The sequence below is a fragment of the Gymnogyps californianus genome, chromosome Z (genome assembly GCF_018139145.2).
Source record: "Gymnogyps californianus isolate 813 chromosome Z, ASM1813914v2, whole genome shotgun sequence".
NCBI lineage: Eukaryota > Metazoa > Chordata > Aves > Accipitriformes > Cathartidae > Gymnogyps > Gymnogyps californianus.
This window is the reverse complement of record NC_059500.1, coordinates 70,495,261-70,521,004: the sequence shown is the minus strand read 5'-3', so window position 1 is coordinate 70,521,004 and position 25,744 is coordinate 70,495,261. Positions and strand designations below refer to the sequence as shown.

General features: G+C 37.3%; 1 protein-coding gene across 2 annotated transcripts in view; it reads left to right on the top strand.

The window, feature by feature from the left end:
- WDR70 (WD repeat domain 70) overlaps positions 1–25,744 on the top strand; it is a 144,679-nt gene that overhangs the window by 110,509 nt on the left and 8,426 nt on the right. For both annotated transcript variants that reach the window (XM_050912469.1, XM_050912470.1), the window contains 6 exons: positions 432–516; positions 1,605–1,743; positions 17,443–17,543; positions 19,609–19,688; positions 22,519–22,635; positions 23,014–23,176. In XM_050912469.1, the coding sequence (XP_050768426.1) occupies positions 432–516; positions 1,605–1,743; positions 17,443–17,543; positions 19,609–19,688; positions 22,519–22,635; positions 23,014–23,176 (685 nt within the window). The remainder of the gene's footprint in view (positions 1–431; positions 517–1,604; positions 1,744–17,442; positions 17,544–19,608; positions 19,689–22,518; positions 22,636–23,013; positions 23,177–25,744) is intronic.

The window sequence follows — 25,744 nt, the reverse complement described above, 5'->3', positions numbered from 1 at the left end:
AGACACATAAAACTTGTTTAGTTTTTGATCTAGACCATCCATGGTAACATTTTAATTTCTTTTGATATCTTAAAAGTTAAACTTCCTCCTAGTACCAAAGCACCAACTCTCACAAACACAGAATAAATTAGTGTTTGGGGAATCTGATTCCACTGTGGATAATGGTTCTTGGTAGGAGGGATTGCCATGATGGAGTTGAGCCACTGAGGAGAAGTTTCTGATCTACTGGAGTGCAGCAGATGGAACTTCTCATCCTTGCACTTTCATAGTCATATAGGGACAAAAAACTTCCAAACCATCCCCATTTTGAATGCTTCTACTGTATCATTCTGTTCTTTCTGTGTCTGAATTAGAGGATGAAATTTTCTGCACATGTCTAAATTCTTGACTTAAATTCTTTATTACTAACCTTCATCCCTTTTGTTTCATAGGAGATGATACTTTGAAGATATGGGATATTAGACAATTTAAAAAGCCTCTTAATTCAGCAGAAAGACTACCCAGCTTCTTTCCAATGTAAGTACTCTAATTTATTTCAGCTAGTAGAAATAGCAGTAGTTGTGGTGAACGGGAGGGAGACTACTGAGTTGTCCTCCTCAGTTCTCACTAGGTCCAGAACTGTGCAGAAAGGACTGCACAGGGAGGACTGTGCAGTGACGGTTCTTGGCCATTTTAGGACTTCACGCTGCTTTAAAAGATCTCGTATTTTTTGTGATAGTTCATAGGTAGCTTTGCTTGTTTTATGCCATTTTTCAGTCTGATATGTCTTATGTCTAATTAGATTAGCAACTTTTCAGGAGGAGGCCAGTTCATTGCCTTATGTTTGTGTAATGAGATATATAAGTAATCCTCAGTCTTATTCGGTCTATGACTAATAAAAAAAGAGCAGGATTGAAAAGTAGACATAATGAAGCTACATGGTATGAATTCCGGTTATGACGTTAGAAGTGCTGATGACTGTGTTCTTTGGTACTAAAACACTGTATTGTACTGCATAGTGCTAAGTATTGTATTTAATATTGTTATTGGTATTACCTGCATTTCTACGGCTGTAGCACAGCCAAATCCAACTCTAAGGACAATTTATACTTTTGAAATAAGATCTTAAAAAGGCAGGTCATGGACAACTCCGTCTTGACTGCAATTTGTAGCATAGAGGAAAAGTAAACAGACAAACATTTTTGGCCACTGTATAAACACACTGCCTTGCATCATTGAAGAATATATCATCAGCAAAAACAGATTTCATGATTGATTTATTTTTTTACTTAATGATGATAACCAGATTTGAAAACACTTTTTTTCGTTTATTTCTCATGTTGAAAAATTTACAAGACTTTTGAGTGGAGGAGGGTTTTGTTGGGAGGAGGATTTTTATTGAATCTGCCAGTTTTGCACATTCTGTGCACAGCTGTAATTGTACATGCGAACTGTGTCTGATAACTATAGTAACAGATGACAGCTGACAAAAGGTTTTTTTAAAGCTTTGTCTTGAAAGGATTAACAAATAGAAAGGATTATTTTTAAGGAGTGCAATTTATGTATAAGTTCCCTATACATTAGTTATTGATTTGCCCAGTATGATGGTTTGTTTTCTTCAACAGGACAGATTGTTGTTTCAGCCCAGATGATAAAATACTTGTCACAGGCACCTCTGTTAAGAAAGGTGGTGGCAGTGGGAAGCTTTTTTTCTTTTATCGGGAGACATTCCAGAAGTTGTATGAAATAGAAGTTACAGATGCGGTATGTATTTTAGTTTTCTTTTGTCAGCTCTTCAAAATATAAATGAAATCATATTCATAAGCTTTTTTCCCCTTATACAGGTAATGACCTACTAACACTACTGTAATTTTTCTACTCCATATTTAAGAGAGAGAGGTAGAGTGGCCTGAATAAGTGCTATTCTCCTTTCAATTAAAAAAAATAAAAGAAAATCTTGGGACAAGGTGTTTAAGCACTAGGAGATCCCTGCTTTGATGTTACCGTTGCGTTTCTCAAGGATTGCTGGGAACCCTTCTAGATCTGTGAAGTGAGGCATGAATCCTAGAGTTCTTACATGTTTATGCTGTTTACTCCACCAGTTATCACGATGAAATGCCATATTGTGACAAAACTTATCCCTGACACTAGACTTGTGGTTACTATAAAATGTATTTCAATGGACTCTAGCTTGTGTAAATGCAGCAATTTTGTGGCAAAAGGAAGGCATCATTAGGAATCCCTGCATCAAAAATGCCATTCTCACCAGTAATATAAAAACCTAAAATTGTGAATCAATAATGCAGAAGAGTTGGTGTGTGGCTTAAACTGCCTACCTATTCCCTTGTACAGAAGGGAAAAGCTTAATATCGTAGTTGAAAAAAGGTCCTTTCACTCTTGCGGTGTACACAGATAAGCTTGTAGATTATAACAAACAAGAGTGGGAGAAATTCAAACAGAATTGTCATTGCTTAAGTATGGCAATGTATGCTTAAGTCCCATTAGTTGTTGCAGTCTGTCAGATAGCAACTTTGTAGCTTTGTTTCAGGATATTGTTTTCTCCTTCTGCACTTTTCTTAACCCAGCACAGCAGTCTTTCCTAGCACAGTGGACCAAAACCCGTTGTGCTGGAGAGATCATTTATACAGAATTTACATTTGTATTTACTTTTCTTTTCAAATCCTGTTTTCTAATTCATCCTAAAGCCAAATCTGCTTACAGATGAATTTGTTATATCCTTCATTTCTGTCGCAGCAGTCTTGCAAATTAAAAATGCAGAATTCCTGTCAAAGCAGAAAGCATGTGTTTTTTCTGGAGGGGAAAAAAAGCCCTGTTTTTATTTTAAACATATATTGTAAATACAGTTTTTATATGACATTGGAAGTTTTATTTAGTACTAAAGAATTTCTCCAAAGATAGCATAAATTGGATTTTAAATTTTTGTCCTATGGAACATACCAAACCTCAACTTAACTCATGAGGATTTCTACTGGATTTTTATTTTCTGATACAAGTATTATAACCAAGTATTTATAACCTGTTTCTGAGACAAAAGATGAATGCCTTGGTATCCCCTCTGAGACTTAATGACAAAGAAGACGAAAACTACGTAAGATAAAGTGCAAGAGGTAGATTGTTGTAGGAGCTCTTTTGTCCTTGGGCACAGGAAACAAAATAACTTAGCAATTCCATTCACAATGAATTTGGACTCGTTAGAGCTAAGCATCTGGATGTGGTCATGATGACATCTTCATTTAGTGGTGGTGAAGTCAGATCAGTTTATCTTCTGTAACTCAATATCATACTTCTTTACCTTTTGTGTGTTATCTAGTGCTTAAATATGTAATTTCAATGTTTCTATTTTTGTTTTTTTTAGGCATTGCATAGATGAAGTTACGCTATGCCAATATGTGTAGTAAAAGCACAAATACACCAATATCTGTCTCTGCAAAGAGCTTGATCTGCTGTCATTCCTCATGAAAATAATTTCAGTGATTTCAGTTGGATTTAGTCCAAATTGCTAAAGAAAAAGGGTATCATTAGTCATTTATTTCAAGTATAAAATGAAAATAATACGACTTTTTGAGGGCAATTGTATAGCAGTTTAGTGGTAGAACATATATAATCAGAATAACAGAAAATCTACTGTGAAGAGAAAATATAAACTATTAATGTGTTACTTTTTTAATTTCCAAGGATTTTTTTAAAGGAAATGCCAGTAAGCTTAGAAAATTGAAAAACGCTAAAGAGCAGTAAACATGATCGTAAACCTCCTTGGTAAATAGCCAGTGCAATTGGCCTGTGAATGAACCTAGGGGGTAATGGGAAAATATTTAATGGGAATGTTTGACCAAAGCTGTGTCTGGCATTCCTTTCCATCATACCACACAAACCTTTTTTCACCTTTTCTTTCAAGTTTTCATGGGAAAACCCATTACTGTTTCAGAACTGCTGGAGTGAAACCTTGTGGTTTTACTAATGGACTAACAGTCTGATTAGTCTCTGCTGTTGTGGCTGGGTGTAGAATATTAATTCGCTTTTCATTTCATGTATTAGTCTCCCCCCCCCCCCCCAGTTACAATCTGTGGCTAAACTAGTGACTATATTGTTGTGTCCACTATTGAATGCTATCCCACCATGTAGGCATTCTGTAGAGGGATTCTACAGGGACTTCTGTAGAACTCAAGATTCTTGGATAAATGGCAATACTTCTTGGAGAAAAACTAAATAAATGTCAGAAGTGGTGCAGACCATGGACTCCGTCTCTGGCCACTAGCAGTGTGCCAGCAGGAGGAGGTATGAACAGGGCAAATACACAGTGATGCTTCTCTGACTATCCTGTTCTGCCTCCGGTGATCTGTGACAGAGATATCTTGATGCAGACATAGGAATTTTACAATTAATGGCACTCAGTGGATTTTTCTTCCATGAGTTTATCAAGGAGTGAAATTACCCATGTTGCAGGTTACTGGCAGGGTCATTTACTTACTGCAGATTAGATCAAAACTCAGGGGTGGGAGCTCCTGCCTCTCCCACTCACATAAGGAAGCTGATCCTCTGTGTGCAGTACTTCAGTCTTACTCTGGCTCAGTGCGTACAGATGTGATTGGAAATGACGAGGGCTTTGTACTGTGACCATAGTTGTATATGCTAAACTGTACAGAATTCCTCTCTTTTTAACAAGAACTGAACTTTAAAAAATCCTGATGCATGTGCAGCTTTTTCATAGTTTTTCTGTCTGTTTTTTCTATCTTGACAGTATTATCTGTGAATGGTTCTTTTGCTCTCATCTCAAATACCAGCAAGAAAATATTTATATTAAACTTTCTCAATTTGAGCATTTGAGGCTTATTTTATGTGAAAGATTTATAATTGCATGCAGAATGTTTCTTCACTCCATTTAGATGGATGAGACTTCTTAAACAGATGTCAGGAAATATAATTGCCAGAAGAGGGGTACAAATTGTATGCACAGAAACTCAGAGGCCATTTCCCTTTCCTTTCCTCAGGTAGTATGAGAGGAAGGAAGACCTGTAGCTGCTTTGGGATGAGGTCTTATCTTTTGGCATGTCTGTAACTGCACTCTTTTTCTGGAATGGAAGGGAGATTTCATTGTCAGATGCAAGTCAGGGAGGGTTTATTTCTAGTTCTTGGTTTGGTTATGCAAGTATGAGATCTTCATGGGAACCAGTTATAAATACCTAGTGTACAGGAAACAGAATTGAGTACACAACATTTCCCCCAATGTCAATTTAATTTAAAGTAGCTGTGGATAGCCACTTGAATCACTCTCACATGTCTATCATTTGTTTGGCTATCAGATCACCCAGTAGTTATCCTTATTACAGACAAGATTGATTTTGGCAGCAGTAGAGCAGTCATTTTTCCCATATGGAAAGGAGAAGTAGTACACACCATTACTGCCAAGCAAGAGTGGGCACTGAAAAAGGAAAAAAAAAAGTTGTACAATTACAGAAATTGCTATTTTTAAATGAAAATGTAAGTAATAATTTAATTTTAAAATGAGCCAAGATGATGAGATTGTGTACATTATAAAATGAGATGTGCAAGTTTTTAAAATATCCTGCAGGTTTTTGTAGGTAAGCAACAATCCAAAAACAGATTTGTGGTTGTTTTGAAAAACCTGTTTCTGTTAGGAGGATTCTTCAATATTTTCTTAGTTTCTCAAATATAAGCAAAAGTTAAATTATTAAATACTTCTGAAAATATCTCTAAGGGATGTTTCAGGAAGGTCATCTGATACAAGCTGTAAATAAAGCTTCTTTTTAGAATAAAGAGTAAAAAGGACAGAAGGAATAAGGAATATGAAACTTCCAGCATCCTTTATGCACAATTGGTATAGGATTGCAGTATTTCTTTCCTTGACCTCAAACAGTATCATTTACTATTTATAAGGTGTAATAATATAGTAAAGGTGCTTTTCCACTGTGGCCCATTTCACTAAGATTTAAAGCTTTTGAATTTAAGAAAAATAAATTCTTTTAACTTCTGGAAGAGATCATCATGCTACTTCTGGGGGTTTATTAAGCCATTTATTTTATTTGAAAGGAAAATCCACATTTTCCACAGTAAGGAAGTAAATACAATATTTAAAGTCCAGTAAATTTTTGTGCTGATTAAAGTAAAAAAAAAAAATCTAGTATAAAAAGGTGAATCACAGGAATGTGTTTTCTTTTATAGTGAGGTAACTTGTCAGTTTTTATTCTCTGCTTTCATACATGTAAAGACAATGTGGTCCTTCCCTTCGTATATCCTGCAGCAGCACGTACTTGGTTTTAGGGGAGCTGTCACTAGAGGTTTGAGGTATGCGAGAGAAATAAACTGTGCAGGTTTCCTCATCGTAGCAGGGAGTGGGGGGTGTATGCGAAGGTTGTCTGCCTTAGTTTTGCAATATACTGTGATGAAAGTGTGGCTGTAATTTTAACAGAGCAGGTGCTTAAAAATGCCCTACCTTGCAATTACAAGGAAAACAGTTTGCCACTTTGATTAAGTCACTTTTTCTATTCATGAAAAAAGGAAAGTGTTGTTCAGTGGCTCAATTCACTTCTAAGGATATATTTTATAGCTGTACCTTGAAAGGTAGGTGATACAGCATTGCTATCCATATGTTCTATATTGAGATCCTCCTTTAAATTATTGGCCTCTGAAAATGTTTTTAGGATATTTCTGGTTTCTACATAGAAAATTGTAAATTTTATCCGTTTCTGGTCCCTTTTCTATTGAATGTTTCCACACATTTTCTAAGTTATGTTTCACAAGGGAAAAACATTAGTGTTGTTTCCTCTACTACTGTATTCTCATGAGTATTTTAAATCTAATGATAGCAGGTCACTGCATTCTAGATATTCCCTAACCTCCCAGGTTATTTATTGTACTTGGCTCTTTTCCTTGCAAGAGCTCCAGGGGAATCTCAAACCTGAAGATTTTTGCAATTGGGGTTTAAAGTAGATTTTTAATATAATATTAGTATATTTTTATTGTGTGAGCAGCATTTTTTTTGGATCGGAGCATGCATAGTATCAACATATGAGTGTTAACCATCTTTTTGCTCAAAAGAAGAAACAAGGTGGAAGCAAACTGGTAGCATTTGTTGTTCAGCTTCACAGACATTTGGAAATGGCATAGTTTTAAATCTGTTATTTAATCTTTTTTTCAATTAAAAATACAGCAGTTTTGTAAGAGTTACTCAGTCTACATTTTTTCCCCTCCTCTGTTCGGTGGGTGCATCCAGGAGGCAGACCAGCCTTTCACAGATACAGCAGCATGGCAAGCCAAATCATTGGCTTTTGGATCACCACTGTGCTCTAAGACACCAGCGAAAAGAGATTACAGAGAGTGCAGTGGGAATTAATGTTGTCTCTGAGCAGCATTATCTTTCTATGATTCTTAAGGCAGAATTTTGTTGTTCTTGGAGGGGAGCAGACAGTTAATGTAGCTGATGTTTCATACAGATCTTCTGCAGAGAAATCAAGGTGACTGTAGGAGAAGGAAAGACCTATGTATATAAAAGACTTTCCTTACTATGCTAACTTTATCAGTTGATTTTACTTTCCATTCTGCATGTCAACCATCATTATTAATGATCCTTGATTATTATGTAAAAATAGTGGTATTTCTGCAGGTAAGATTGCCATTAGCTTCAGATTAGAATATTGAGGGGGGTGTTTTTGGTTTGTTTGTTTTCTTTTTTCCTTGAGATTCCAGTTGCGTAGAATTGGAGAGAAAATATCTCTTTGTACATTTGGGGAAAAAGGTGCTGAAACACTTGCTTAAAAGTCTTTTAGGCCTGTTTCTGAACTTTGTAGAGTATGAGGGCATGAGAGGGAGGAAATAAGTGTTTCCTTTTGAAGCTTTGAGATCTTGAAGACAGGCAGGAGTCACTCTGCTGCCTATAAGTTAGAATGCTGATGAGCCTTTCCTGCAGCCCAGCATCATGAGATTTTTAGTATATTCTGAGGCATTTTCCTCTCTTTTAACAAGTAGTGTATGCGTTCTTGCTGGGATGTATTTCATAAGTACATGCAGAGAAGTTTTCAGTCCGTGAAAACTGTGGGCCACTTCAACCATGTCCACGAAGATTTGTACAAAGACTAGATTTGTGTCCCCTATACAGCAGTCTTAAGTATCTGAAGTTTCTAAATGATTCCACACCTTCATTGTAAAACACAAAAGCTTGAAAGCCCCTGCTTTAATATCTTTCCTAATTACAGAAGTTGTTTAAAAGTGGTGGTAGCCAAACAGGGATGGGGAACAATTGTTGAAAGATTTTATGGTAGTGGGAAGCTGTCTTTAGCTGTTAGCATCCAAATATTTTAATGTTTTCTTTAAAGACGTAGAAATCCTTTGAAATAAGTATAGTTTTTTCTGAAATAACTTCGTACATTTCCCTTCTCTTGGAAGACGCATCACTAAAGTCAGATGGACTTAAAGTTGTGCAAGTTCCAGAACCATAGAAGATTAAGCTGGAAGGCACACTGAGATTTGATCCCTCACTCCAGCACAAGCTTGAAATTGCTTACCCCTCTCAAATATAAAGATAATGTAATATAACTGTAGGCTTAGGTAACAGGTAATGCTAATGTGAAAGGTAATTACTGTTTCTTTAAAAAAAAAACAAACTAATAAGCAGTTAGGTTTCCTACATAGTATTGCTTAATTATGTTTTAAGCTCCTACATGTTTAAAAGATACTGCATTGCACAAGCAGTTCTTCACTATGAATATGTAGGGGGTTTACAGGAGAAAAGACAGAATAGATGTGCTAAATAAACTAGTTGCACGCATATTTGCACTGATTTTGACAGACTGAGGTTTTTTTCAGCGATGTTGGAAGTTGTAAAAATTACGGTTAAGATGAATATTCAGTTCAGTCAGAAAAGCCCCATTTGGCTACCGCTGTGGTGACCTGTCCTTACAGAGTCCATGACCATGGTCAGAATGTCATTTTACACGTTCACTATCTTCCCTGCTGACATGCCGCTTATCTGGCTGTCTGGACAGCCAAGTGCAGCAAATCCAAGCAGCGCTGTTCAAACAGAACCCATCACATACCGTCATGGCCACTGAAGCAAAGCTTGCACATAGGAAAAAGAGAAGGTTTGTTTAAGTTTTTCTTTTCCTAACCGAAAATATTTTCTTAGAGCAGCAGCTCTTGCTATCACTTTTTTATTATATAGCTTCAGAATAGATTCTGAAGGAATTATTTATTAGATTGTAGGTTAGGAAAGAGGTAAGCAATAAGGGCGAACATGGGCTGTGTTTGTTTCTGGTTTATCCCCATTTAGTTTTTAAGTATCTCCAGAGCTAGACCTGATCTTTCAAGCTAAGATTCTGAAGATTTGTTGGACAGTTTTAGGAGTTTGTGTCTGCTGTATTCTTTCTGTACTAGGAGTATTTAATTTGGCTTCCAGGATCCTTTATCCTTGAACTAGAGAGTTTATGTAAGTAGCACAACATGCTGTAATGTAGATCCTTGTTAGTTTTCTGTTTTTCTTATATAGTTATTTTGGCCATTGTAGGCTGCAGGGATTCACCTGACCAAATATAGATGTCTACAGCTGATCCAGTCACCCTAGGCTCCTTTTCTAATCAACAGAGAAAAATAAACACATCCAGACTGTAATTTTATCTCATCCTAAAATAGCTACCTAAAATAGGTTAGATGAAGGCCACTGTAAAATGCTTATTTCTTTCTGTTAACTATAAAGGGAGGTGAAAGTTCGTAGGCATTTGAAGAGTAGACCTCTAAAGATTAGAGGTGTAGACATCTTAAGTTTAGTGAGGTAAGTCCCACCTGAGATCTTCACTTCCCTCCATTGGTGTTTATTCTCTCCTGCTAAAGCACTGGGACATTTCATCTCTTGTGCTCTGACCTTGCCAATAGCAGAGTAGGAGAGAGTGCGTTACTTTTGCACTCATTTCTATTGATTTAAGGATTTATGACTGTAAGCAATTTACAGGAGAAGAGCCTGCCACTCTGTGAAAGGATTGTGGTAGCTGAGAGTCAAGTCTGCACCCTGTTACTTGCACCCAATTTCCAGACATAACTGTCAAAACATCAGGAACTTCACCTTAGGATCACAGAACTTTATCTAAATTTTAAGAAACTTTTTTTTTAAATCAGTGGAAACATCACATGAAGGAAACATCAAAACCCCATGAATTCTTGCTTCAACAGTTAGAGATGTGTGAAAGCCCAGGATTAGCATGTTCCCTTTCCATTTTCTGTATTTATCTGGAATTAGCAGTATTTTTTTTCTGGTGGTAATTTGCAAGGAAATCACATTTGCTTTTTCCAGTTTACAAGTGGGATGTTGGCTGCACAATATTGGCTGTATGTCAGCATCATTCAGTAGAGATTTCCACCCTCTCAGGGTAGTTTTCTGTAGGTGTGGAAGTAGATAGATGCATCTTCTCCATTTACCAGATTTGTTTGTCTGTACTTTTGTTTAAACGGTTTTTGCTAATAGCCATGGGAGCAGACATTAGTGAACTTAGCCTAAAAGTCTGATAGCTGCAGATAACTGAATAATCAATTCTGGCATTTTGGAGCAAATGTATAAGCAGGCTGAGAGTTGAGAACTATCAGAGAAGAGTGAAAGGCTGTACCTGAAGTGAAGAGAAAGAAAAATTGAAAGGGTTTATTCCAACAGTGCATAACTGATATGGAAGCATATTTCTCTTTCCTCTTCCCTGCATGGCAGGAGGAGCTTTACTAATGAACTTGAAAAAGCTGATACGGTATCATGCATTATCTGAAAATACACTTCACATGAAATGTTCATTTTCGAAGACAAATGCATGGTATTTAACCTTAAAACTTAACTGTCTTTAGGGAGAAGGGGTTGTTTCCAAAGAAAACAATGCCTGATTGAGAAGCAGTAAGATCTCCTGAAGGAGGGAAAAGAAATTAAAACATCATTGTGAAATATGGCCCCTCTAATTTACTTTTCATTTTGCAGTAGCAAGGAAAGGATGTAGTCCCATTGACCTAAGCGCTGCATAAGTGTATGGTGATTCCTATTTATGTCAAAAATATGAAAGTCCTTGGAATTTTTTGGAAAATGGTGAAACTTGGTGTCATGCCAGTCTTGCAGCAAATTATGACTTCCATATTCCATTAGATCAGTATGTGCATACATACATACGTGTCTGTTTAATAAAATTTTGCGATCAACAAAAGATTGGCTATTATCTTGGGGCCTGTATAGATATAAAAGTAGTTCCATTTTGTTGGATATCAGTCAAAGTTTCAACTGAAATGCAAAAATTAAGAAATCAATGCTTTTGTACACATTCAGCTCAGACATGTAAAATCTTAGTATAGGAAAACAAGAAGACAGCGATGGAGGGAAACCTTAATCTTCCCTAGCTCTCTTCCAGCAGAATGAAAGAGGATAGATGTGAATAATACTTTCGAGAGACATTCTTTATACACACTCTCCTTATTTTGTTACATAACGGGCAACGTTACATTTTGGTAGATTGAAAAGATATTAGCGAGATTAAGTGACTACTCAGGCTCTGGAACGTGGCAGAAAAATATTTCAGGCCTAAGAATTAACGTTTGTGTGAAGGCATACATACTCTATAATATGTAGGAACTAGGAACGCTTGCTGTATTTGCTCAGGGTTTTTTAATATGCTTTATCTATGTTTTCCATAGTGTATCCCCTCTGAAGCTTCTCACAACCTCCATAATCTCTGCCAGTCCCTCTTCTCAATGTGAAACATCTCTAACCCTTCCTAGTCCCTCTTGCTAGAATTTATTAACCTTTCCTCACCTTTCTGCCTCCAACGTGTACTGACCCCCTTGAGACTGCTCTTCCCATCCTGGATCCGCTCTATCCATGCTGTAAAACTGAATGTTTTTACCTGAAGCGTGGGCCAGGGAACTGAATTTTGCCTTTGCTGCTGCAGTCTTGAATCATCTTTATAAGCAAAGATCCAGGAGAATTCTTTCAGTCCTTGACATCAGTCTGTATTTTTATGACCTTACCAGCTTCATGGTATCATCTTAGGGGTAAATTTTCCATTCCTATGCCACAAATCATTTTAATCTCTTCTTCTTGACCTTGTAAAATGCCCTCTCTGCATTGTTTACTCCTGTCAGGGTGTTGCCCAAGTGCTCTGGACAGTTTCAGTTGAGGTAATTAGCTTGTGCTTGCTGAGAAATCTGTTTCAGTTATTCTTCACTTTGCCAGTTAAACACGGGGGTATATTTCTAGGCCAGAATAAATGTCCCATTCTGTGTTACGGAAAATTATGTTTCAGGCTTCAGTTTCTCATTTAGAGGCACTGCTGTTAAATCCCGTCAAAGCACTGTTACGTGCATAGTACCAGCAAAGCCATGTGTGTAGTTGCCTAGTGAGCTAACCCAGATGGAGAATAACCTAACAGTAAAATTATTTGGTGTAGTTTACTGTTTATCTGCAGCAACAGCTCTGCTTATGTGATACAAAGGGAAACACACAGGTGAGAACAGACTGTTAGGGGTGAGACTATTTATGAACCACCCCAGAAATGCACACAAGCTGGGACTGCACATGTCTCAGAAGAAATGCAGGTGGAATAACACACAAGGGAATGGTGATATCATCACTTTTGCCTGCCACCTTTCTATGTATTTGTGAGTTTTATGGTTTAAGATTACCACATATTATTAAGCTTTTAAGTTACTATAGGTAAAATTCTTTAAAACTGGAGTTTATTTTAAAAGAACTGGGAGTCTGAAGTGAGTAGAGTGCTTAGTTTAAACATAAAGTAAAAATTATGTATTGTTGGGGTAATTCGTATTTTCTATTTAAAACAATAGTATAGAACTTCAGAAAAAGGTATGGCTAGTTTCAAGAACAATCAGTAATATGTTCTTATTTATTAGGCAGTTGTTTAAAAAGATAAACATTTTCATCCAGATTGCAAAAAAAGATTTCTTTAAAATTTTGTAGATAATTTTTTAATTGACTTTCAGTTTAAGTCAGTATTACAAGACAATCTGTTAACCTGAAAATAATTACAAAGGCCTACTATCAATAACACCCACTGAATCTGTTCTAATCTCTTTCACAGCGACAATGAAGAAGGTAAATTTGGAGTGTTTCTCTTTCTGTTAACATTTTTAATATTTTCCCTGCCTGACTTCACAAAAATATTTTCACAATCTTTTCCCAGTATTTCCCAATGCAGGCTACTGTGTTTGTATATGCAATAGACATTGCCAAAGGCTTTTCAGATTGATTTCATTTGAAGAACTTAATGCTTTTGCAGCAGAAAAAGCACCAAACAGCTTGTAAATCATTACTAGTAATTGTCTTTTGTAAGTGCTGTATTTTCAGATCTTACAGTCACAAAGCTGGCCACATCAGTTCCATGGATAAAATTATTTTCAGGATTTTTATGACAGGCTTCCAGGACTTCATGCTCCAAAGATACACTGTCAAAACATCCAGCCATTACAGAAATCTTTTTTTCAAATGTTGAAGATGTTTATGTGATGATAGATTCTGCATTTTATCATTCTTGTTTGTTATAAGAAGACATTATTTTCCATTTGCAAGGCTGAGATATGACCTGGAATTTTTGGACTTCAGACTCTACATAGATTTGTCTTGTTTCAGCTTTAAATGTTATAACAAACAGGTTAAGTCTTTCTGTGTTGAATGTTTGAATCTAGAATTAGTTAACTGAAGTTTTTTATTGTTGTGCTGGTGTTCGTATTTTCTGAGTCTTGAAGCTGTCATCCACAGGATTTCCTTACAACCAGTACTTACGGTTAGTCAAGTCTTTTGTGCTAGGTTTCAATAAAGCAATATTAGGCAATTTAATTCCTTGCTCTTTTACTTCTCTTACCAAGCATGAAACCTCCTTGGTAAGCAGAGTGAGAGCTTGCAGTTTCCTCTTAACTGCTGAGGTTATTGCTTCTAGCCAGAGCTCCTGTCTCTGGGGCGATTAAAACTGAAGTACCACCTTGTTTGTGTTGGGTTCCATTGCAGGGCACAACCTTAAAATGAAACAAGTTATTCTTAAAAAGTGATTGTGGAATGACAAATCCCCTTTCCATCTCAGAGAAACAGAAAGTGTCGGCAGGAACCCCACGGGCATTTGCATCTGGCAAAAAAGCATTGCCAGCAGGTCAAGGGAGGCCATTATTCCCCTCTACACAGCCCTGGTGAGACACATCTGTAGTGCTAGGTCCAGTTCTGAGCTCCCAGTACAAGAGAGAGATGAACATATTAGAGTGAGTCCAGTGACAGAATGCAAAGGTGATTTAAGGCTTGGAGCATCTGGCACAGAAGGAAAGGCTGAGAGAGCTAGGATTGCTCAGCCTGGAGAAGAGGAGGCTCATGGAGGATCTTATGTATAAAAACTTGAAGGAGGACAGGAGGGTGAGGCAGATAAAGCAAAGCTCAGTGGTGCCCAGTGACAGGACAAGAGGCAGTAAGCGTAAAACTAATTACAGGAAATTCTGCTTAAACATAAGAAAATGGTTTGGGGTTTGTTGGGTTTTTTCTAATGGTGAGGGTGGTCATACATTGAAACAGGTTGCCCAGAGAGGCTGTAGAGTCTCCATCCTTGGAAATATTCAAAACCAAACTGGACTATGTCCTGAGCTACCCGTAGTAGTTGACCATGCTCGGAGCAGGAGGGTTGAATTAGATGATGTCCAGAGCCCTCTTCCAACCACAACCATTCTGTACTTGTGTAAAATTCAGTATCAGTAGGTGGGTATCTACCCATGTGCATAGCTAGGCCAAGCCAGGAAAACACTTCTTTTCCTGCTATTAACACACTTATTTGCCTGGAGAGCTGGGAGATAGGGCCTCCTTTGAGCTGGAATTTGATGTTTAGCATTTCCAGTGATAAAGATGTCCACCTGTGTTATTCTAAGTGTAAACAGAAGGAAAGTTAGACGCATTGAAGCATAAATGCTCTTTAAGAATTAATTATTTTTGTATGATAAAGATTTCCCTTTTCCCCTCAGTTCCAATGTTAAGACCTCATCTACATGATCCCTTTATTGTATAGTTGTTTAGAATTTTTACTTCTTTAGGATTATATGATTGGGAAAAATTATTAGAATTTAGTTCAGGAATTTAGTACTTCGGTTTTTTAAAGTATTGCCCATTTCTAAAATAGTCTGAAAATCTGCATTAGTTTTTATTACTTCTTATAAAGTAGGTTTATATGCCAGTGGATTGATAAAATTACTTGCATGTTCAGAGCTTGTATTTGTTTAGTTTTTAACAAATTATGTTCTGGGAACGTTTTACAGTTTCAGAAGATGTATAGGGCTGCATTTAATGGCAGTTTCTTTTGCCTGCTCTGGAGCACGTGCCATGGTGGTTTTAAGTGTGCTCTGCATGTTTGACAAGTTAGAAATTTAGCAATCCCCATCAGTGCTGAGCCACACTGTCTCAGGCTTTGTTTTTGTTGGCTGGTATCCAGTACCATGCTATAAAATAGATTTACTTGACAGTAGAAAGTGGAGAACCACATTAACTGCAAAGTTTAAAAAGGCTGGCTAAACACATGCAATAAATATTAATAAAAGAAAAGGCCACCCACCTTTGACCTTCAATACTTGTTATTAGCTTTGTGTGTTTTAGAGTTACCATAGCATTTTGAGCATTACATAACAGTATGTGAGAATCTCTTGTTTGAATCAAACAACTTATTAGCAACCCTGTATTGGTTGTATTGGCTTGTGGAAGGGATCGTGGACATAATGCATCAGAATTCTACTTTGTACTTCAGAGTTACCTGTAAAAAGACTGTTGTCCTTTAGTTGTCTTGTAATAAGCAAGCCAGTTTTATTTGTACCTGTAAGTAAATGGGAAGGTATAATGTTGCATGTATATCTATGTAGAAGGAGGATGTTTTACAGAGGAACCTTGTAAAGAATGGTCAGTTGATTCATGTAAACTCATCTCACTCAATTTTAGAACAAGAACACAAAGCAGAAAAACAGCTCAGAAGAGAGTCATCCATCATCTTGTAGTAAAATGAAGTTCTGATTCATGATGGCTGAATGGGCTTCAGAATTTTGTCAATATTTTTTATGTTATGTGCCTCATAACATTCAAAAAAATAGGATCGGGACCAAACCAGAAATAGTATGGAACATGAAATGGGAAGTGATTCAGGAGTCACTAGAGCTGATACATAACCATTGTCTTCCAGATTAGATGCTTCTCATCTCCCAAGTTATAGGACTATATTACACCCCTATATTGTATTTTAGCTTTGCTGTATTTCTCTTGTTAAGACATTAGTCATTCCCATTTTGTGAATTTCCTGTGCTGTATTATGTAAAAAAAAAAAAAAAAAAAAAAAGTGTATATATAGAGATACTTTGTTGATAGATGGATGATAGTCGTTGAATCTTGAATTATTAATTCACTTTGAGAAGAGTATTCCTGGCTTTTGAGAAGGGAGAAGTAGTAAGTTTGGGGGGAAAAAAGGACTAAAAAAATGAGCATTGTTCAGTGAAATACTAACAGGATGATGCATCCTGCTAGCTCTGGATACATTTATTACATCGGTAACGCAAACTGTTAAGACCTGTCTTCAGTCTTGGACAGTATCCCTTTAAAGAGTTACTAGCTCTCAAAAATAGATACTTTTTTTTCCCCAGTTAGTCAGATGTACCTACAGGTTTTGTGTTTGTGTTAAGATGTGTTGTCCTTTGTGGCAGATTGTACCCACTTCTTTGGCTCTCTTGAGTCAGAAGCTCGAGTCTTACAGAGTTTCTGTGCTGGCCAGCTGAATCAGACTGAATGCAGTAATCACGTGGAGATTCAAAGTCACACAGAGAACCACGCTGTGTGTATAAAAGAACAATACTCTTAATGTCTGAAAATGAGTTTCTCTGCTAACCAGAAGGGTGACAGAGCTGTGAGACATTGGCTTCAAATACCAAGTTCTTCTGGGTGTTGTGGGGAAGAAAGAACCAAGAGTGAAAATCAGCTACTCTTCCGTTTCTGCAGTCAGGGAGTGAAAGGTCAGCACTGTGTGAGAAGAAGGGAGAAACAGATAAAGTAAAGAACAGGGTGGAAGAATTAAGAATTAAAAATAAAAATGCAAAAGTCATGAAGGCCTGCATTGCTATATCTGAAGTGCTTCATTGTTCTCCTTCAAATCCCCCTTTAACTTGCCATGTCCATTATGCCCACGAAGACCCTGGAGGAGCTAGCCTGTGGAAACCACGTGGTTATCACACTGCCACCAATTTGTACTTCCTTCTCTGCCTACATCCATGTGTTGTCACTCCTTTTACATTGTATTCTGCTCTGGAGAGGAACTTTTATTCAGTCACATATTCATTCGTGTGCTTAACCTTGTTCCTGCTACAGTGTGACTTTGATCCACTATTTGACAATCTGAATATTAATTCTAAGATCCAGATGAATGACCAACTAACTATCAATATGTTGCTTTATTTCAGAGTGTTGTGCGTTGCCTTTGGCATCCCAAGCTGAACCAGATCATGGTTGGTACAGGAAATGGTTTGGCCAAAGTGTACTATGATCCTGTCAAAAGCCAGAGGTACGTAGTCATGATTAATCATTAAGAACATTATTTTTTTCTCAAATTTAGCCTGATTCTGTGGTTCTATGATTATACTCAGAAATGAGAAAAAATGGTTTAGTAACATTTGTTTTGCAGAGTTTTACTTATTTAGTAACAGTAGAAAGAAAAAAACAACAAACTGGTTTGTTTCTGAAAAGCGGTGCATTTTCCTCTGGGCTTTTCATGGTGCAGTATGATGGCTGTTCTACATGAATTTACAAACACTTCATTTTTTAATTGCATGAAATCTGCAGTAAGAATAACCAACCTTTCATCTGATCTCTTGGAGGTTGCTGATGTGGTGTTATTGAAAGGATATTTATTGTATTTAGTCATATTTTTTGGTGTCTTTTTTTTTTTCTGAAGTAAAAATCTTGTTTAGAAGCATTAGCTTAAACTTCAGTGTCTGTGAAGTAATATCGGAAGACCCAATTTGAGAGGAGGCAAACTAAGGAAGCACATTCCCATCTGTCCTGGTTTCGGCTGGGATAGAGCTAATTTTCTTCCTAGTAGCTGGTATAGTGCAATGTTTTGGATTTAGTAGGAAAATAATGTTGATAACACACTGATGTTTTCAGTTGTTGCTAAGCAGTGTTTATCCCAAGTCAAGGATTTTTCAGCTTCTCCTGCCCAGCCAGCAAGAAGGCTGGAGGGGCACAAGAAATTGGGAGGGGACACAGCCAGGACAGCTGACCCAAACTGGCCAAAGGGCTATTCCATACTATACGACGTCATGCCCAGTATATAACCTGGGGGGAGTTGGCTGGGAGGGGCAGATCGCTGCTCAGGAACTAACTGGGCATCGGTCAGCGAGTGGTGAGCAATTGCATTCTGCATCGCTTGTTTTGTATATTCTAATTCTTATTATTATTATTATTATTATTATTATTATTATTATTAATTATTTTTCATTCCTTTCTGTCCTGTTAAACAGTCTTTATCTCAACCCATGAGGGTTTTTTTTTTCCGATTCTCTCCCCCATCCCACTGGGTGGGGGCAGTGAGTGAGCAGCTGCGTGGTGCTTAGTTGCTGGCTGGGGTTAAACCACGACACCAACTTTCTGCTAGTCTTCTCCCCCACCCCCACCTATTACATGTGGATTTTGCCTGTACATCTAATGGAAAGGTGGTAGTGATTCATCAGAAGGTGACTTGTCAGCCTGGAATGAAAAGAGGAGGACTTAACTAGTCTATGAATACTTCTTTTGCAATTAATTTGCTTTTACCACCTGGATTGGCTGGAGAACTGGGGCATGCTTCCTTCCTGTCAGCAGGGGGAAATGTACACTTGATCTATACTGAGTGGTATGAATAAGATGTTCTTCCTCTATATGCACTCATCTTTGTTTCACTGGCATCCAAAAACATACTCTGCTACAGTTCAGAGTTTCTGGATACTTACTGTGACCTGGACACTTGGATGTGAAGATAAACTCTGGCTTACAAGATTATCAGAAATAAGTTTTATTTTTCTGGTCTTTGTCAATTTAGAGAACAAGAGAGTTGGTCATCATTGTTTGGACCCCTCTCCAGAGGGCAGCCTGAGTCTGATAGGCACAGAGCACAAAAGCCCTAACTCAGTTTTGTGCCCAGTTTGTTTCCTGGTGCTTACCATGAGGAGGAAAATGCCACCAGTTTAAATCAATCTTGCTGCAGCCAGGCTTATGCAGTCTTTCTTGCTGCAGTGTTACAGACACCTCTGGTTAGACAACTGCCACCTCTGCAGCTTAGGAAGAGTACTAGGAGCAAACCACTGCCCATGTTTGGAGAGGAGCACTTTCAATGTGCAAGCTACAAGTACTGTGGACAAATGAAGTGTGAAATGAATCTTCCACCCTTATTTCCGCGTGTCGTATAAACTGCTCTATAACAGAAACACTAATCTCCCTACCCTCCTTCACATGTGCATGGACAGGCAAAGATACACACATTCATGAATATTTAAAGTGCTGTATAATTTTGTTGAGACTGTGTCTTGAATAAGAAATGGTTTCTGTTTGATATAAACAGACCAGCTGAACTGCTGTATGTTTCCTCCTAGGGGAGCAAAATTATGCGTGGTCAAAACAAAACGAAAGGAGAGACAAGCAGAGACTCTTACACAGGATTACATTATAACACGTAAGGAATTTAAACATGCCTTTATAGCAGCATCCTTAGCTTTTTCTCGGGTTTGAAATTTTTTGCAGATCATTTAGCTTTATATTTTCCCATCTAAAAAGTTGCAGTGTTTCATTAAGTATTGATCATTGGTGTGAAATGTTAGTGCTTCATACAAATTTTTTTGTAGCCTTGCACAGAAAGGTATATATTCTGTATGCTCTGTGAAGTTGTTAATAATGGTTGGTTTCTAGATTCTGATGCACCTGAAAGCCTAAAAGGACAACTGCCTTAAAAAAAACCAAAACAACAAACCACCAACAAACCACACAAAATTTAAAATTTTGGAACCTTCTTAATTCTTCAGTTTTGCATAACTAAATTGGTGAGTGTAGATGGGTTTAGGAAGTGTTTTGCCATTTGGGAACATTAACAGTAGCGGTGGCAGAATAAGAGACAGTAGAGATAGGTCTTGAACAAATTCCAAGTGATTTTTCAAAATTTAGAACTTGCCCAGAGTTATATGGGGTTTTAAATAGCTTAAATATCTCTCTAGCCTCAGGGTTATACTTGTATAAGACCTTATGTTCATATTAAGGCTCATTGATGCATAAGAAGTAGTTATCATTGTTACTATAAAATGTTTAGTGATCTGCCTTTTCCCAAGGGCAAATTTTACAAGGGGTGAGGAGATCGACTGAGAGATTTTGGCCTTCCCCATTAGCATTGCCCTACGTAGTGTTTCCTCGTGTGAAATGAGAACAGTCACACAGTTGTGCTGTCCTGCTTCTCTTCATCCTCTTCCAGTTCCACGGTGTCCAGCTCTGTTTCCAGTAGTCTTGGTCTTAGAAATAGCTAAAACCATTTCTGTAGAACAAAGTAGTTGTTCGGCAGCATGAAAACAAAAAGAAAGTTTAGAATGAGAAGGTCTGCGCAGTCTTGGTAACCAGGCCCATATCAAGGCACTTTGGTTGTGGGTTCCCATCTCAGGTACTTTCCAGCCACAGCTGTCCCCTACTTACCTCACTGCTGCAGATGTCCAGCTCCAGTTTTTGGGTAGCAATGGGTAAAGCAGCAGCTGGCAAAGATCAGGGATATTTATTTCCTTTGGGTGCTCTTCTCAATCCATCCTTACTACAGCCTTGACTATATCACCACATGGTCTATTATCTAAATACTTTGTGTGCACTGTCATCAGTGTTTATACTGTAAAGAGCTTTTGTGCTTTTTGAAAAACTTTCTGCTTAAAATTCAGTGGAACTTGTGTATTCAACGGCATTTATAAATGCCATTCAAAGATTTCGGTCCCAATTATGCAAAGTTTTGGAATTTTATCACTGAGTTTTAGCTCTTTAACTGTTTCTTCCACATCATTTTGAAACTAAATAAGGATGCTTCCATATAAAGCAATGCAGAAAAATGTAAGGATTTGCTTTGCAAATTTTTAAGTTTGTTGTGTATTTTGGAAACTTTTCAGAGGTTAGAAGTCTGTCTTTTAAGCTTACAAATAGAACTGGAAAGAGCTGAAGATCTCAGAAGTCCTTTTGCAAAGTGAACCTACCCCTTTTTCCCTCTTTTTTTTTTTTTTCCCCTCTTTTTTTTTTTCCCCTTTGGACTTCCAGCTGCTCTTTAATCTTAGCATTGCCTGTAATGGCTATTTAAAATGCAGGAATGTTGTTTTAAGGGATTAGGTGTTACTTTTAAAACACAGGAATACGCAGTTTGGCTTTCCCTTAGGCAACCTTGACTCCACAAATGGCAAAAGCTTGGATCTGTGCATTAGCCACCTCAGATGCTCTACGCAAACAGATCAAGCTTAGTGCTTGCCACCAAATTGTCCCAGGCATTTCATCCTTCATGAAATCTGCAAAAATAAAACCTAAACACTTATTTCCAAAGATCCACTGCTGTGTCACCTGGCTGTGACTTCACTCAGTCTAATAAATTCAGCAGGCTTCCAGAAATAAGCTGAAAAATCAAACTGATAGGTCCCTGGATGCTGCCTTCCATTTTTTATTCAATATAGAGCCAGTGTCCCTAAATTTAAGATTTGTTTGGTTCCTTTTTTGTCTGTGTTGGGTCTTTTGACTCAACACAATTTCCCACATTTTGAGAAACAGCAGTGATCAGCACACCTGACTGTGAGAGCTAAACCTCACCACAAGAAAACCGTGTCCCTTAACATGGTGTTTTTCTGTTGCTGACAAATGTCTCTCTTGACTGAGCGGACCAAAACCATTACTGTGAATGAAGATACTGTAGCAGGTTTATGAGAAAACAGAAGTTTTAAATTCTGATAATTTAGCCAGATTGTCTCAGTTACGGGTGTTCTTCCAACCTTGATTAATCTCATCATTTAAGAAAGAACACAATTGTGACTTCATATGCAGAAACATTGCATTTTGGATCATTGAGGGAGTTCCACCCCTCTCTGTTTTAGATCCAAGAATGCACCTAGGGTTTTGCCATGCTCTTAGAGTATTACAAAGCTGTAGAAACTTGGAAAGTTCAGAAAAGAGCAACTGGTTGGTCACAATGCTAATGCTGAGAACTGAATGACAGAGGAATAAATTAAATGTGCATAAACTGTGCAAACAGTATTTCAGATGAAAGGCTCCTGCCTGAAGGAACCCTGGAAATCTGGCTGCTTTCATCTTTGAAAAATTCAGCAGAAAGAAGCCCTCTAAAATACACCTCAGTAAACCACTGCTTGGATACAGAAGAACTGGGAGGCTGCTTCTGCCACCTTTTCCATTGCAAGGAAGAATCCCAGTCTTTGTCTTTGTAATTAAAACCTTAAAAAGAAAATGGAATTTCTAACATTTCTTTTTCTCCAAACTGTACCCTTCAGCCCATGCGCTGCCAATGTTCCGTGAACCACGACAGCGAAGCACTAGGAAACAGCTGGAGAAGGACAGGCTGGACCCCATGAAGTCTCACAAACCTGAACCTCCAGTAGCAGGACCAGGTAATCTAGACCTAATCATTTCAGACTGTTGTATGGCAACGGGACCATCATGCTTGGGTTCTATACTTGTTCAGATTTGCATGCAAACTTTTTTGGGTGGCGACTCTACTATATGTGTATGGGCAGTGTCCAGCACTGTAAAAAGTTGGTCTTTGATTGGAGTGCTTGCCTGGATTAATAATCACAATGACTTACTTTAAATTATATAATCAGTAAACCACTTAGGTGAATGCAGCTCTGAATTAGACTCTTCCTATAGTATTAAATAACTTCTTTGTTATCGGATCACTGTTACAGACACAACACAACATTTCTCTGTTTATTTCTTGAAAAATTTTCTCTAAAATACTCTTTCTTTTTCTGTTTTTTTTGCTACAGGTCGCGGTGGGCGTGTTGGAACTCACGGAGGTACCTTGTCATCATACATAGTCAAGAATATTGCACTGGATAAGACAGATGATAGCAACCCTCGAGAGGCTATTTTACGTCATGCAAAGGAAGCAGAGGAGAATCCATACTGGGTTGCTCCGGCATATGCTAAGTAAGGAAACAATTAAACATACAAGTAATATTTCTGGAGGCCAGTGGGAGTTTGGTAAAAATAGAAGACACACATTTTTAATGGTATACTTTGCCTTTTCTGGATTGCTGCCACAAATATGTAAACCAAGAATATGCCGTACTCTTTTATGAAAGTAAGAGTTTCCAGGAGGTTAAATTGTTGAAATTTGACATTTCTATTTTTAAAATGTACCTACCAGTGCTAGAAAATTATTTTAAAGCTTTCTAAGTTGATTAGAATTTAGAATCTTCTCCAAATCAATGTCTGAAATTGCAATACACCTTTAAATAAGGTACTGTCCCATTGACAGACTGGGATGGTAAGTTTTCCCATATGCCCTCTAGTTCTGACTGATTCTTAGGTTAAACCTTCAAAATATTTACTTGGTGTTATGACAGCATGTTTTAGATGATTTCTCGAATGTCCTAAGTTTTTATTTGAATTTTTCCTATGTAAGGACCTGAGTAACCTGCACCAATTAACTTGGTGTTAAAGGTATAGCAATATTAAAAATTGCACTGATAAAATCTCCTACCAAAAGTTCAACATAAAGAAGTGTTCAGTTGTTGTGACATAAATTAAAGACCCTCATCAAGATTGTGGTAGCAAAATCTCAGTAATACCACAGATGGTAATTTACTCAGTTTAAATTGTATGTGTGAGTGTGGTATTTGTGTGTATGTGTTACAATGGAAATTGTGCAATATGCTTCTAGAATGCTTTCTACCAAAGATTTTTTTTTCTAAAAAGAAATACAATTCAAACCATTAAATACATTCACAATAGTACTAAAATAAATACTAGATAAATGCATACTAATGAACAGAAACTAGCACTTTAAAAATTACTAAAATTTTCACATTTTGTTATTATCATTGATGTTTTTGTTACACAAAATATCTAGTATAAGCAGTATTTTCAAAATGCATAAGGAAAAGGTTTTGAAGAGATGAAATAGTCTGCACAGAACAGTCTGCCAATAACAAACTATTTTTTCTTGTTTGCAGCCCAGTGTTTTATCTCCTAGGCTGTATGTTTGTTAGTACTTTACTGACTGTACTTTCTTTATTAGTGTTTAGCTCCTTAGTGAAACAATCACCACCTCTTTCCAGAAACTCAAAATATATTAAGAATCATAGCTGTTTCTAGTGGTGACACTTGTTTTCTGACTTGACTCACGTGTTCACAAAGATAACTGAATAGCTGTTCCAAAGCAGCTTGAGAACGTCAGTGACCCAGCCTGGCTTTGACTGGGTAATTAATAAGTACGGCATACTGGTAATTCATAAGTATGGCATGTGATGTTGTACATCAAATCAATGCATTATGCAGTATCACCCTTGGTACCAAAGAAGGAATATTTGAAAGCCTGATTCTGTAACAGTTGTTGTAATGAGTATGCTAAATACTGATTTTTAATTGTTTGCGAGTTCATGTTTGCTAGAGGTGAAATGTGTACTTTGTGTGCCTACTTTGAATGTGTAGGCACCTGGTTTTACTTGAAATATGCAACTATCTATTCTCAAAAGTAAATACAATCACACATTCCATCAGGTAGATAGATACCTCAGTATATTTTTGGCTCAGTAACTTCATTGATTGTATATTAAGTTTCATCCCTGACACCTGCAATGTAGTAGACATGAAAGTTTTAACACATAGCTGTATTACAGAAGGCTTACTGTGTCAGGTGGACAGATCTCATTACAGTTTCTTGTTAAAGATGTAGCTGCAGGGGAAGAAGAGAGCTGGCTGAGAAGTGGGCAGGATGCAAGTCCAGACTGCTATTAACTTACACACCAGACGGTGATATGTATGTGGGGGAATTGGACTGCAGCCAACAGCATGCTGCCTTGATGGTTTTGTCAGCTGATAAACCTCGTACCAGTGAAACTGCTGTTATCCTTGCTTTAAAAGCTTGACTTTAAGATGTACTCTATGCACTATATCTAATTGATATAAATTATCATGTAATACTGGATTGTAAGAGTGTCCCCGGTGGCCCTGTTAAAATCAGGAGTTCATAATAATAAGCAGTATGCAAACCTAGGGAAACTGACTGCTTTAGCTATAGCATAAGATATACTGTAGAGTTGGGAAAGGTGATATTCTGATACATACTTAAAATTACATACTGTCTTGAGACCTAAAAAACATACATCCAGTACGTTTCATTTTTTTAAATAGTGTTTATTCTTTTTACTACTTTATTTCTCTGCTGTCAGTTTTTCCACATTTCTTGTAGTAAGTTTTCATTTAAATACAGTATAAAACTGTCCACTTCATATAGCTCGTGTTTGACAAGGCTTTTGTTTTTGTGTTGTCTAACGGATGGTTATTCACTTACAGTTTTTCATTCTCCTTCTTAAGAAAATGTCTAAGGAAACTATAGTTACTTAATTTTCTTCAGTGAAGGTTATTAAATAATTTTAGACTGAGAAGACTAAGAAACACTTTTTCTGGTTGATCGGAGTTTTCATAACTCTGATTGTGATGACTGGGTTAGAGTTTGTCTGGTCCTGATTCATACTGATTAGATCATTCTAA